Raw genomic sequence first — 13,285 nt, forward strand, 5'->3', positions numbered from 1 at the left:
TGAAGAATTCTGGGACCGGGTGCCCAGTGTGGCCCTCTCCACTTCACCTGCCTTGCTTGGCACCCTCTTTGGGTGCTTTTACCTAGCTAGAATGTAGCCTTGGCCTCTGATCATGCCATTTGCTTGGCTGGGCAGAAATATTTATTTATTGGTGGGTGTTTTTCTTTTTGTAAATCTAACAAAGAATAAAATACAATCGGGATTAAGGGGCTTTCTGAGGACAGTGGAGAGTGTGCTGTACCCCATAGGTAGGGTGTTGGTGGCAATGCTCTGTGCAAATTGGGCAGTCGAGGAGGGTCAGTTGTGTGTGTGTGTGAAAAATGTCCCTAGTTTCACCTGATGAGTGATGGGGGTTATGGGTTTAGAGTAATGTCAAATAGTCTGCAATGGCTACGCCTGGCCTTATTTGGTGCTGCAGTCAAGCCACGTGCATGCATGGGACAATTTAGGCATTTTAGTTGGCAGGCATGTCTTTTGAGTTGAGGGGAGTGGGCCTGAGAAGTGGACACAGCCCCACACCAAAGACACCATATGTGAACCTGGCATAGCTGCCAAGTACCCTGTTTTCCCCGGGAAACCTCCCGTTTTTACTTACCTTTTCCTGGTGGTCCCCCGTACCACTTCGTCTCCCGTTTTTCTCCGTTATTTTCTCCTGCCGGCGGCCTTTTTTTCTGATTTGCCCTTCTATGGGCACAAAAAATGGCCGCCGGCGGCTTCAAAAGTCGCATCTACGCATGACCGGAAGTGCATAGACGCGACTTCCGGTGTCGGCGGTGGCCATTTTTGGTGCCCACAGAAGGGCAAAGCGACACCGGAAGTTACGTCGACGCAACTTCCAGTGTCACACGGCTGCCGGTCCCGGATTCTGCAGTCCGGGACTTGGAAGGTAAGGAACCTGGAATGTGCACATACCAATTTGTGTGACTCATTTCATTAACAGCTATCTTTTCCATTTTTGGCAAGGATGAGAGAGTATGGATCACACCTGATTCCATCCTTTGAGTGGGGTCAGCCACACCTGCTCCCAAGTTATGAGTCTTTTCCCCAGCACACAAAGGATGTTGCTGTGAAGACAAAAGTCTGAACCAGCCTCATTCTTGAACCAGACTATGGATTTTCCTTCCTTTGAGCACAGTCAGAAGTGCTCAGTGAAGGTGGAGGACACAGTGCAGGCAGAGTGAAACAACAAGTTTTGTCAGATCATCAGGTTCTGTGGGCTGAGCATTGCTAGCTGCTTTAACAAGGCTATAAATCAATCTTCACAGCAGAACTAGGTCCTACAATGAAGTATGGTTCTCTAAACACATTTGCAGGCCCACGTTTCATCCACTTCTCAGGAATGGGCACCAGGGGAACTTTTTAAGGATCACACAGTGGTTTTCCAAAAGGCCCAGAGGTGGCGTGAGGCTGTTGGGGGGGAGGGGAATGGGCTTTTAATTTCCTTTGTAATTAGAATTTGATTGCTAGCATAAATTATCTTGCAATGCTTCCTTCTTTTTGTGCAAGTTATTTCCCACAGTGAATAACTTCAGATTAAATGACTTATCAACCCCAAGGCATCAGTGTTTAAAATCTCAGAGTAGGTTCCTTCAGTTTGGGAATGATAAGTAAAACATAATTATGTTTCTTTTTTTAAAAAATCTATGTTGAGTTTTGATTCCTTTCCCCCCATTTTAATTAAATTGCCATAATTCCTCCCCACCCCACCCAAAAATAAAAAAGTGTATGCAAATTGGAATGGCAGTCCGTGGAAATGAGATACAAAATTAAGATTAACTTTTCTTCCGTTCAGACTGTTGCTGCAAATGGTACCCCTGACCCTTGTGCAGAGTAGAAATAAATTTGCTCTCCACCACAAGACTGACTTTCAAAGCTTTATTTCAAAATAGCTACATATAAACATGATAAAGATACACAGTAACAATTTGTGCTTAAACAAGCAAGCAATGCTATTTGGTCTTCTTTTTTTAGTCCTTTATGCAGTTCAGTAAACTTTTCTCTCTCTGGTCCCAGAGAGAGAGATAATAAACTTGTTCATCATAACAGAACATCCCCTCCAACATTTCCTGCTGTCCTAAACCCTCAAAAGGAAACATTCAATGCCCAGCCGTTCCTTAGCATGTTTACTGTAGTTAAACTCCTAATGTAAACTTCTCTTTCTAGCATTTCAAATACAATACATTCACACACAGCATTTTATGCACATTAAGCATATATCTTTAACACAGACTGTAGTGATGGACAGATGAGCCAGACCAGAGCCTGGGGATGCAGTGCCACAGAATTCCACCAGAGGGCTGGTGCCTCTCTCTGATTGGCTGCCAAGACAGCTTAGTCAGAAGTGGGTGGAGCCAGGGAGAATAAAAGCAGAGAGAAGCCAATAGTCTAAGGGAAAGAGCAGGAGGGAGTGTTGGTTCTGGTCTGTGTGTGGAACATCCACTCTGAGGAGGAGAATACCCACAGCTAGAGAAAGGAGTCTCTGAGCTTAGATACAAAGACTGAGTATAGTATATCTTGGGAGAGTATTCAGTTAACTGTTCCCTGCAAGAACTTCATCTCCCGACAAATCATTTGTTTTACCAACTTTACTCTGCATAATAAATATTTCTTTATTTCTTCTGCCTGAGTCTTCTACTATCAAAGTTTTAAAAAGGACCCCTGACCATTAGGTCCAGTCGTGACCGACTCTGGGGTTGCGCGCTCATCTCGGATTATTGGCCGAGGGAGCCGGCGGATAGCTTCCAGGTCATGTGGCCGGCATGACAAAGCTGCTTCTGGCAAACCAGAGCAGCACATGGAAACGCCGTTTACCTTCCCGCTGTAGCGGTTCCTATTTATCTACTTGCATTTTGACGTGCTTTCGAACTGCCTTTCACACAAAAACCCAAAGTCTTCAAGAAGATAAGGGTAAGAGAAACATTGGTTGTACAAGTAACACTTGATGGATAATGTGTAAGGAAGTATCTGAAAGTCCTAAAAACTCGGCAAGGATGATCTGTTTGTCTAGAGTTGCTGAGTCCAGATAGCAGGGCTCAGTCTTGTAGCCTTGTTGTAGAGAAAGGCTAAGGGACAATATATTTTTGTAGGTGTATCCCTCACAGATGTTAATGACATGTCTAAAAATGTTATCTGAAAATGTGACCAATTCCTCAAGACAATTTTGGCTGCAGCTTAGTGGCCAAAGTGGAAAGATTGCCATTGGAAATCCATGACACCTGTGTTCTTCATTATCCATGCAAAATTCATTATTGCAAAACCTTGGATGTGTTGAGTGTGAGGGTATAAGAGAGAGAAAACAGCATACCTTCCCCAACTCAAAATTATGAGTTGAATGTGCAGAAAATGCAGTTTCTCGGGAAGCAACAGCATAGCTGAGGGAACTGTTTCTGAATCATGCTCCAGAAATGAGTAACAATTCTCCATTCTGCTGTAAAAGTAGACATAATTGGGATCAGGAGGCGTGAACACCTCTCCCATCCCTTCCTGCTGCCCCAGCTGCCACACCCATGGGATCTTCCGCTGCTGCTCCCATCACCCCAAACTTAGTGGTTAGAGCAGCAATTATGGCAGCCATGGAGAGGCCTCTTTGGTACGCCAGACGAAGCATTCTGTCCCTGAAAGACCTTGGGAGTATCCAGTTTGCTGTAGGTGAGAACTCTTAATTGGAATGTCAGGCACCTGGGACTACACGTCCCAGGGCTCCTTGCAGCCGTGATGCTGTTGTAAGTATATAGCGCTGCGTCACAGATGCAAATAGTAATCAGACCTGTAACATCCAGGATGTCTGGAGGAAGCCTGAAACGTTTATTCGGAGAGCCGTCCTACTTTGAGGCACAACACTTTGATGACTTTTTGTTGGAATACCTGAGTCTGTTTCATCAAGACAGCTAAGCTCATGCTATATGCCAGGCATCCCCAAACTTCGGCCCTCCAGATGTTTTGGACTACAATTTCAATCTTCCCCAACCACTGATCCTGTTAGCTAGGGATCATGGGAGTTGTAGGCCAAAACATCTGGAGGGCCGCAGTTTGGGGATGCCTGCTATATGCTGTTAACCATAGCTAATTCTTCATATTCTGACATGGAATGGTAATAAAAGTAGAACCAAATTATAAGTAAAAAAACGAACACTACCATAACTCTGTACAAATGATTAGAAGAAGATTATGAAAGATTATTTTTCTGCTGGTTTTAGGTTTGTTGAAGCTCTGTTGACAAAAAATGAAATTGATTGTTTATGCACACTGAAAAGAAGGGCAAATGCATAGACTAGAAACATTGTTTTCTCTCTCTTATTTCTGGCAGCTCCATTCAGTTCTTCCAAATCTGCAGACAACACTGTTAAATTTGATATTTACGGTGATGGGATAGGCCGATACAATGTCTTCAATTTCCAGCACATTGGTGGTAAATATGCCTACTTAAAGATCGGCCAGTGGGCAGAAACTTTGAGCCTCGATGTAGACTCCATCCATTGGTCCACAGATGTTGTTCCAACTGCCCAGTGCAGTGACCCCTGCCAACCGAATGAGATGAAGAACATGCAGCCAGGAGATGTCTGCTGTTGGATCTGTATTCCCTGTGAACCTTTCGAGTACCTTGCTGATGAATTCACCTGCTCAGACTGTGGACTTGGGCAATGGCCCTCTGTGGATCTCACCAGCTGTTATGACTTACCGGAAGATTACATCAAGTGGGAAGATGCCTGGGCCATAGGGCCTGTGACTATCGCATGCCTGGGCTTTGTTTGTACTTTCCTAGTCGTGGGGGTCTTCATAAAGCACAACAACACTCCTTTGGTCAAAGCTTCAAGCCGTGAGCTTTGCTACATCCTCCTCTTTGGAGTCTTCCTCTCCTACAGCATGACCTTCTTCTTCATTGCCAAGCCCTCGCCAGCCATTTGCACCTTGCGCCGTCTGGGTCTGGGCACATCGTTTGCCACGTGCTATGCTGCCCTCCTGACAAAAACGAACTGCATTGCCAGAATATTCAATGGGGTGAAGAACGGGGCTCAGAGGCCTAAATTCATCAGCCCGCGTTCTCAGGTCCTCATTTGCCTGAGCCTTATCATGGTGCAGATTGCGGTGGTGTCTGTGTGGCTGATTTTGGAGGCCCCGGGCACTCGTCGATACACCATCCCTGAGAAAAGGCAGACTGTCATACTGAAGTGCAATGTCAAGGATTCTAGTATGTTGATCTCCTTAATGTATGATGTGATCCTTGTAATCTTATGCACTGTGTATGCCTTCAAAACAAGGAAGTGCCCAGAAAACTTCAATGAAGCCAAATTTATTGGCTTTACAATGTATACAACATGCATTATTTGGCTGGCTTTTCTGCCGATCTTTTATGTGACATCAAGTGACTACAGGGTAAGTTTTCCACCACCATTTTCACCAGATCCAGTGCAATATTAAATATTCTGCTCAGATAAACCAATGAAAGTCTGCTGGTTTTATGTGTAGTAGATAGGGAGCACTGTATTGTGGAACAGGAGTCTCTCAGCCACTGCTTCTTAGGCCAGAATACACAGGATTGGTGCTTTGGGTTCAAGGATAGTGGGGGTTAACCTTTCTCCTCCCTCAACTGTGATCCAAATGAAAAATCACTCCACCACCCCGATTTCCTTCACAAGACAAACGGCAGCTTTGGGGGACAATTTTGTTGGGACTATGTTGGTGTAGGAAGAAAATTAAACTCTGCAGTTCTGAACCTGATTGGGTTCCCTTGCACTTGACAGTTGCACAACTTAAACACACTTAACATCACACAAAGTTTGGCACTTAGCATGAGAGTAAGGCCATTACATATACACAAGTAAATGCAGGAATCGTTTTGCCCAATGTGGGGCTCCAACCCATGACCCTAAGATTAAGTGTCTCATGCTCTACCGACAGAGTTGGATGTCATCTTTGTAGTGCAGGAGGGAAAGCATATATGAGATGGTAGTTGGAAGTATAAGCACTTGGTTGAAAATTTGGTCAATACTATTCCAAGGCAGCTTGGGTCTGAACATTAATGGCTCAAGGACAAACAATAGGAAAAGTCTGTTGCTTGCAGGAAAATTCCAAGCAGGGTGTGAAGGCATTCAACTAGATTGTTCATATTGGACTACATGAACTCTTGATCTGATCCACTGGTCTTCTGTTCCTATGTTCCAAAAGGGATTGAGTTTCTCTTCCTGTATGTCTGGAGAATAAGGCAGCATGAGTGCTGTTGTGTTCCTACCCTGCTTGTGAGTTTTCCATAGGCATCTGATTGGCCGCAGGGTAAACAGAATGCTGGACTCGAGGGGCCTCTGGTCTGATCGTATTGTGTTTGTATTGGGAGTTCAGAATTCATCCCTGCTGACCCTTCTGGTTTTTCTCCATGCAGGTTCAGACCACAACTATGTGCATCTCTGTAAGTCTCAGTGGCTTTGTTGTCTTGGGGTGTCTGTTTGCCCCCAAAGTGCATATTGTCCTCTTCCAGCCACAGAAGAATGTGGTCACGCACAGGCTGCATCTCAACAGGTTCAGCGTCAGCGGAACAGGAACCACTTATTCCCAAGGTAATTAAAGGTCATGGCTGCTGCCTTCAGAGCCCCCCCCCTCCCATCTGCCACTCATTCTTGCTTTCCTAATTTCTCCATCACTTGGGGGGGGGAGCAGGCAGAGACAAAAGTGGGCAGAGAAACACATGTGAATTTTACCTTTGTGCAGGAGGCTAGTTGCTATGTGTAAGGGCATATAACACCACCACCCCAAAAAACAAAGTAAGACACTTTATTTGAGGACATTTTCCAGCCAGGGCTGGACATGCCTGGAGGAACACATTTGGTCCCAGGGGCCTACGATTTCCCTGTCATGGTTTACAGTAATTGAATTTTGAAATAAACAACGCCAAGGCAGGTGGGAAGTAGCAATTGAAACACCCAGTATTGAAACGGGGGGGGGGGGTTGTTGGGTCTTTCAAATTTCAGCAGCCCCTGTGCAAGGCAAAAACTGCCCTGCCCGTCTTTCCCCTTCCGTTCTGCTCAATTCACCACATCAGAGTTGTGATGCCCTGCAGTGCCCCCTATGCCCAGCAACCAGGCCAGAGGAACCTGTTGCATTGCTCTAAATCTGCCTCTGGTTGAAAGCAAGCAATAAAAAACCAGCATTGGTTTTATTTTTACTTTTTAAAACCCCAAGTTCCAGAAATGGAACAGACACAGCTGGATTGTTTTTTAAAGACACTTATAAAGCAAAGAGCTTAGCAACCAGTTTGCTAAGAGCCACAGAAGAGGCAGGAATCCAAGGGGAGTGGCTCAGGCATCGGCATGCAGGGTGGACGAAGCACTTCACCTGCTGAATTTCTTTCTCCCTTGCAGTTGTTAACAAACAGCACCGGAGAAACAACTGGTATATGGATGTGTGAGAAAATAAGGGTATTCCCTTTATATTTTCTTTCAACCCTTACACACACACACAAAACACGTGCTCAAAGCCTGCATGATCCAGCTGATAAAAGTCCTGGATACACAATGCAAGAATTCATTGAGTTCCTTTGGACAAGCGTCACCTTCAGTTTATATCTATAAAAGCTAGGTGTATGAGGTTTAATTGGTAGATCAGTCAACTGAACCAGTGGCAGTTTGATTGAACAATTGATTTACTTACTTGCAATACTTATTTCTCACTTTTTATCCCCAAGAGGCTTTAAAAGTGGCTTGCATAAGAGTCTCACAAGAAAAGCACGCTCAAGTCTAGTTCAATAACATGTTGCCTCTAAGGTGCCTAGCAGCTCACTGGGGCAATATTTCCCTCCCTCGTCCTTGGCCTTCATCCTTCAGCTGCCATCTAGAAGCAAGGAGGGAGCGGATCTGAGCAGCTGAATGGCGCTCAGTCCATGAGGGGGACAAATCCTGCCTTGCTTGCAGTTGCCAAAGGACAACTCTCCCTGATGTCTTCTGAGGCAAGAGACTGGAGGTGAGCACCTGAACTCACCCAGCCCAAGATGGGGGCAAATATTCCTTTGACTGGGCTCTAATAAATTGAAAGCAACGGATTACTGGATTACTGGTAAAAGGCATTACATAAGCCAGAGGATTCTGAAAGTGCTGGGACTTATTTGCTAGAAATCTCTAGCCACTGCAATTCTCAGGATTCCATACTTCAGATTTATGGTATTTTTTAAACTGGCCTACATTTATTATTTGTTATTTTATTTATTGAATTTATATACCGCCCTATACCCGAAGGTCTCGGGGCTGTTCACAGAACAAAATAAGAATATAAAACCACAAAATATATAATCAAAATAAAAACAATAACCCCCCCCCAAACCCACATTTTAATTAGGATATCCTACTACCAGTATTATGCAGTCGTAATGGCTGTTTCTGTATCATCATCTGTCTGGTGTTAAGGCATTAAGTTCTACTCTTCATCATTTCAAGACCAAGGAAATAGCACTTGTATTAAAAACTCTCTGTAGCTCCTGGCAATGTTTCTCTTTCAGCCTCTGCTAATGTGTATGTACCAACCGTCTGCAATGGAAGAGAAGTTGTGGATTCCACCACCTCATCTCTGTGATCATAACAGCTGGCCCTGGCATTCCTAGATGACTGAGAAGAATTGCACATTTCTTGTGGACTCTGGAAAAAGGAACTTTTTTCAAAAATAAAAGACTAGCTTTTTTTCTAGAAACAGTGTAATAAATTATTTTTGAGGATTGTACAGTATATAGTGATGTTCTTTTTAGAACAAATTTAGAGCCTTCTGTGATTAACTGTTCTAAGGGATGTTGCTGTGCCACCATGTGAGGGGAAGGTCAGTTGCCATCTTAAGTGGCTTTCTTTCTAATGAGACTTTTTTTAAATTCCTTGTTGTAATCTACTTAGACCGCATTTCTATGTTGTATATTATGGTTACATTCTGTGCAACAAATGGTTTTCACAGCTCTATTAATTAATGTAAAGTTGTCAATAATAAAAACCTGAAAAGCTTTTCAGCATAATTGCCCTTTTCCCCGCTAAGAGGTTACTAAATTTCTTCCCCAGCAGGTGTAATGATAAATCTGCCTTAACAGAGCAGTTATTTTATACAGGTTTTATTTATTATTTTATTTCAGAATTTATAAATTGTTCTACATTCAGAGGATAACCCTTTTACTAACCTGGGCAATCCTTACCAGGTTACAAAGCTCTTTGTGGGTTCTTCGGGTCTGGTCTACATATTATCAAGGCTGGCCTTTATTGTAAGGGTTAGGTATCCCATTTCAGGTGACAGTTTTGAGGGTTGCAAATGTCAATCATTTATTTGTAACCACTAGGACAGGTGCTGAGATTAAAGGACCCCTTCATTTGGCTCTTTCAATCTTTTGGCACCAAAGTATCTTGAGCCATCATATCTGCAGGTTATGATCACCGTGGGAAACACTGTGGGGCAGACTTCATAGGGCGGCAACTGTCAGCCTAGTGCAGCCAGAGTTCCTTGCCAGTGCAGGTAATGGTCCAGATGCTTGCACCATGACACTGAATACACACCCAAAAATGGGGGCCTATAATTCACAAAGCTTAGAGGAAGTACCCCCAGAGGTAGCTGGCAACTGCTTTAAATCTGAGCACATAAATGAGGCAGTCCACAGTGATGGGCTAGTCCTGTTATTATGGTAAGGCAACACTACCTTGCTAGTTAACGTGACAAATTGAAATTTTGTGCAACTGAAGGTTTCCATTGAAACATGTTGAGCAATTTCCTATTTTATTGGTGTTTCACTCTATTTGCTGGTACCATATTGAGGCTTCCTTGGCAAATTAAAGGAGTAAAATATTGGGGTTCTGCCCAAGATTAATCACACTCAAGTAGATCCACTGATTTCAGTGGCTTAACTGCATGTATTACTTAGTTGGATTTCACCCATAATTAAACATTGTAACATCCTGTCTGTTATTTGAGATCCACCAGGGAAGCCCTTCTCATTGTGCAATCACCAAGCAAGGCTCAGGCTTTTAGAACTCATAATAGGGCCTTCTTGGTGATGGCATCCCAGATGTGAAACATTCTTATCCTGGAGGTTAACACTGTGCAGTTTTGGGTGGCAAGTGAAAACATTTCAATTTCCATCAGACCTTTTGAGTAAACAGGTTTGGTGTATGCTGAGTTTTATACAGTGATTAATTTGCTCTGTAATTTTGTATCTGATTTTAACTTCATGTATGCTGTATGTTGTGGCCCACCCTGAGATTGTTTAACAATGAAGGGTGGGGTATAAATTTTTAAAAACAAACAAACAATGTCATCTTATCTGCAAGAAGCTCTTGTGTTGGGGCAGCGTATACCTCCAATGCAGAAATATATTATTATTATTATTATTATTATTATTAGAGAGACAGAGAAAGAGAGAGGCATCAATGAACAAAGACGTTTTACAGAGTAAGATATTAAGAGACAGGTCCTTGCCCTGATGAGCTTGCAATTTACAGGTGACTCTCAGTCTCTCTCTCCAAGGCTGGGAGCTCTGTACACACAAATGTAACGGGGGATGGAAATTGGTCCTCTACATACAGATTTGACTGGTGGGTGTGATATGAAGAATTACTCAGTTAAATTAGCTGAATAAATGTAGAGATTTATTAGTTAAAATAAAGAGTTTTAACAACCTCCCCCCACTCCAAAAAAAAGAAAAAGAAATGAAAACAGCAGCAGCAATTTAATAACCAATATGGCCCCAAAAATGATACAAGAGAGATTCCAGTTGCACAATCAAAATTCAAGAAAGTTTGGAAAAGTCTCAGACTCAGATTTTTGGAGAAACTTTTAAGTGAGCTTCCATGAACCACTCTAGAGTCATGAAATGTTATGTTATAACCATGCTTCCAAAACGTGCCATTTCATGCTGAAAATTTCGCCAGCCTTTCTGCCCTAGACAATGGGCAGCCCCAAGGCTAAGCCACCAAGTGTTTCATCTCTGGTCCCTGATGACATCCTTCTAAGACACCGTTCCACAGGAAAGGCAGGCAAGGGGCTGTGTAATACAGACACGTACATACAGTGTTTCTCCTAAAATAAGACAGTCCTCAAAAATAAGCCATGTCAGGCTTTTCATTAGTATAATAAATATAAGACATCCCCCAAAAATAAGCCGGGGGTGGGAGCCGCTTCGGGGAGCGCAGCGCAGTGCAAAGAGCCTGGTGAGAGGCAGCTGCGGCTGCAGGTGAAGCCCGGGATCTGCGTGGGCGACTGGGGGTGAACGCCCTGAGCGCTGCGGCAGTGGCGAAGAGGCGCCCGATCAGCTGAGAAGCGGGCTGATCAGGCGCCTCTTCACTACCGCCGCAGCGCTCAGGGCGCTCGTCCCCAGTCGCCCACGCAGATCCCGGGCTTCACCTGCAGCCGCAGCTGCCTCTCACCAGGCTCTTCGCGCTGCGCTCCCCGAAGCGGCTCCCATGCAGCCGCCTCTTGCCGGTTCCTCCGCCGCCGCTTCTCTCGCTGCTGCTGGCTCTCAACGGGTCGGGGCTCGGCGCAGCGTGCTGTTGCCAGCTCCCGCTCGAAAAAATAAGACATCCCCCGAAAATAAGCCATGGTGTGTTTTTTTGGAGGAAAAATAAATATAAGACGTGTCTTATTTTAGGAGAAACACGGTAGCTTGAACACAAAAAGAGGCTTTGACAGAAGCCCTTTTCAGGCATTCCATATAAACATCCATGCAGGTGTGGCCTAACCCTGACCCCTAGATGCCTACATGCGCATTAACCATGCACCACAGCCATCATGGAAGTGACATCAGCCTGGAAGTATGGAATCACCTGGGGCTCCCTCCATGGGATGCAAAACTTTTCAATTAAGGTTCAAGTCTCCATGGAGAGAGAGCTTTCCACATGCAGGGCTCCCTCCAGGCGAACACTGATTGTCAGGGCATGGCTGGTGCACCAAGTGGCACCTAGAGGCTGAAGCTGGTCTGTCTGCTCAGGGGAGACCCTCCGGAGGTCCATCATGAAGACGGCAGCTAGGAGTCTCCAGCTTCTCACTCCAAATTTCTCCTGTTTTATTAGGTTCTATGTTCTCTTGTCTCCACATTGTTGGACACTACCCTGATATTTTATGAGACAGCAGTACAGAAATACTTTTATAAAACAAACAAACAAACAAACAAACAAACAAATAGAAATAAATTCTGTTCTGCATAATCAGAACAGAGCTTCATCCATGCTTCCTGTGCTGTTCATGTGGGACTAGAGAGGTCTTCCTCTGTATCTCAGCTCTGAATACCAGCCAATAATCAGGAGTCCTTGCTCCTGGCCCTTTCACTCTTGACCAGTTCAAAATGTTGGAAATGTGCTCTTTACCAGGGATCTATGGGCATCCTCCCCCAGGTTCAATAAATGCGTAACAGCAGAGACAGCAACCCCAATCAGACATAGAGAAGCACTATTAACATGTTAACATGATTGGGGTTGCTGTCTCTGCTGTTTTACACATGTTAATAACATGTTAATCTTTGAAGGATGAAATTGGGTGTCCCAAATTTGAAAGGAAACTGATGCAAGCCTCAGTTGACATAGAGGGGTGTGTTATCTGCAAGGTTTAATGGAAGAAAATAATCATTTGACTAATGTTGAGTGGTGGCAGTAATAAACCTGAAGGTGCTTTGGAAATGAACAGTGAAATGGTTCATGAAGAAAACTGGTGGTATTTCCCCCCAACCCCCTCGTATCTTAGCAGTGAGAAGACCTTGCTGGCAACATGTTTGCCCAGGGAGGCTATTAAGAAAGCAAAGGTCTTCACTTTGGGGGAAACTAAAAAAAACCATACCTTGTTCTTTAGGGAAAGAGAGAAAAGGAAGACAAATTTACTTATTTATTAAAATATATGTGTATCCTGCCACACTGAGTAGCTTCCACCATTTTATAAGATCGCAACAAAATATAAAGTGAGATTTAAAATTAATAAAATTAAACCAGCGCCAGCAGCACACGCACCCACAACACCATTGAAGAGTCAACTCAACTTGAGATGGTAAAATATAGTTAAGATCTTCTCTAGGTTGGAACAAACAAGTCTTCATTGGAAATCTAAATATCAACAGAGAAAAGTGCCAGGATAGGCCCCCAGGCCAAGATGTCCAATAGCCATTGGGATACTGACCCAGAGCATCAACAAAAGATGTGAGTAAGTAGGCAGAAAATGACTTGGTCAACAATCCTAGTCCCAAACTATTTTGTACTTTTATTGACCAGCACTTTGGATTGGTCTAAGATTAGGAATTTTGCTTTTCTGGATCCTGAAACTTTGGGAGGCAAATAACTTCTACTTAGGATTTGCC

General features: G+C 43.9%; 1 protein-coding gene across 1 annotated transcript in view; it reads left to right on the forward strand.

Moving 5' to 3' along the window:
• Positions 1–10,243, forward strand: part of GRM3 (glutamate metabotropic receptor 3) — a 34,498-nt gene extending 24,255 nt beyond the window's left edge. The window contains exons 3-5 of the mRNA XM_035127582.3: positions 4,307–5,373; positions 6,377–6,551; positions 8,483–10,243. Coding sequence (XP_034983473.3) covers positions 4,307–5,373; positions 6,377–6,551; positions 8,483–8,556 — 1,316 coding nt within the window. The 3' untranslated portion in view covers positions 8,557–10,243. The remainder of the gene's footprint in view (positions 1–4,306; positions 5,374–6,376; positions 6,552–8,482) is intronic.
• The last annotated feature ends 3,042 nt before the right edge of the window (positions 10,244–13,285 follow it).

Source organism: Zootoca vivipara, chromosome 9 (genome assembly GCF_965207765.1).
Source record: "Zootoca vivipara chromosome 9, rZooViv2.hap1.1, whole genome shotgun sequence".
NCBI lineage: Eukaryota > Metazoa > Chordata > Lepidosauria > Squamata > Lacertidae > Zootoca > Zootoca vivipara.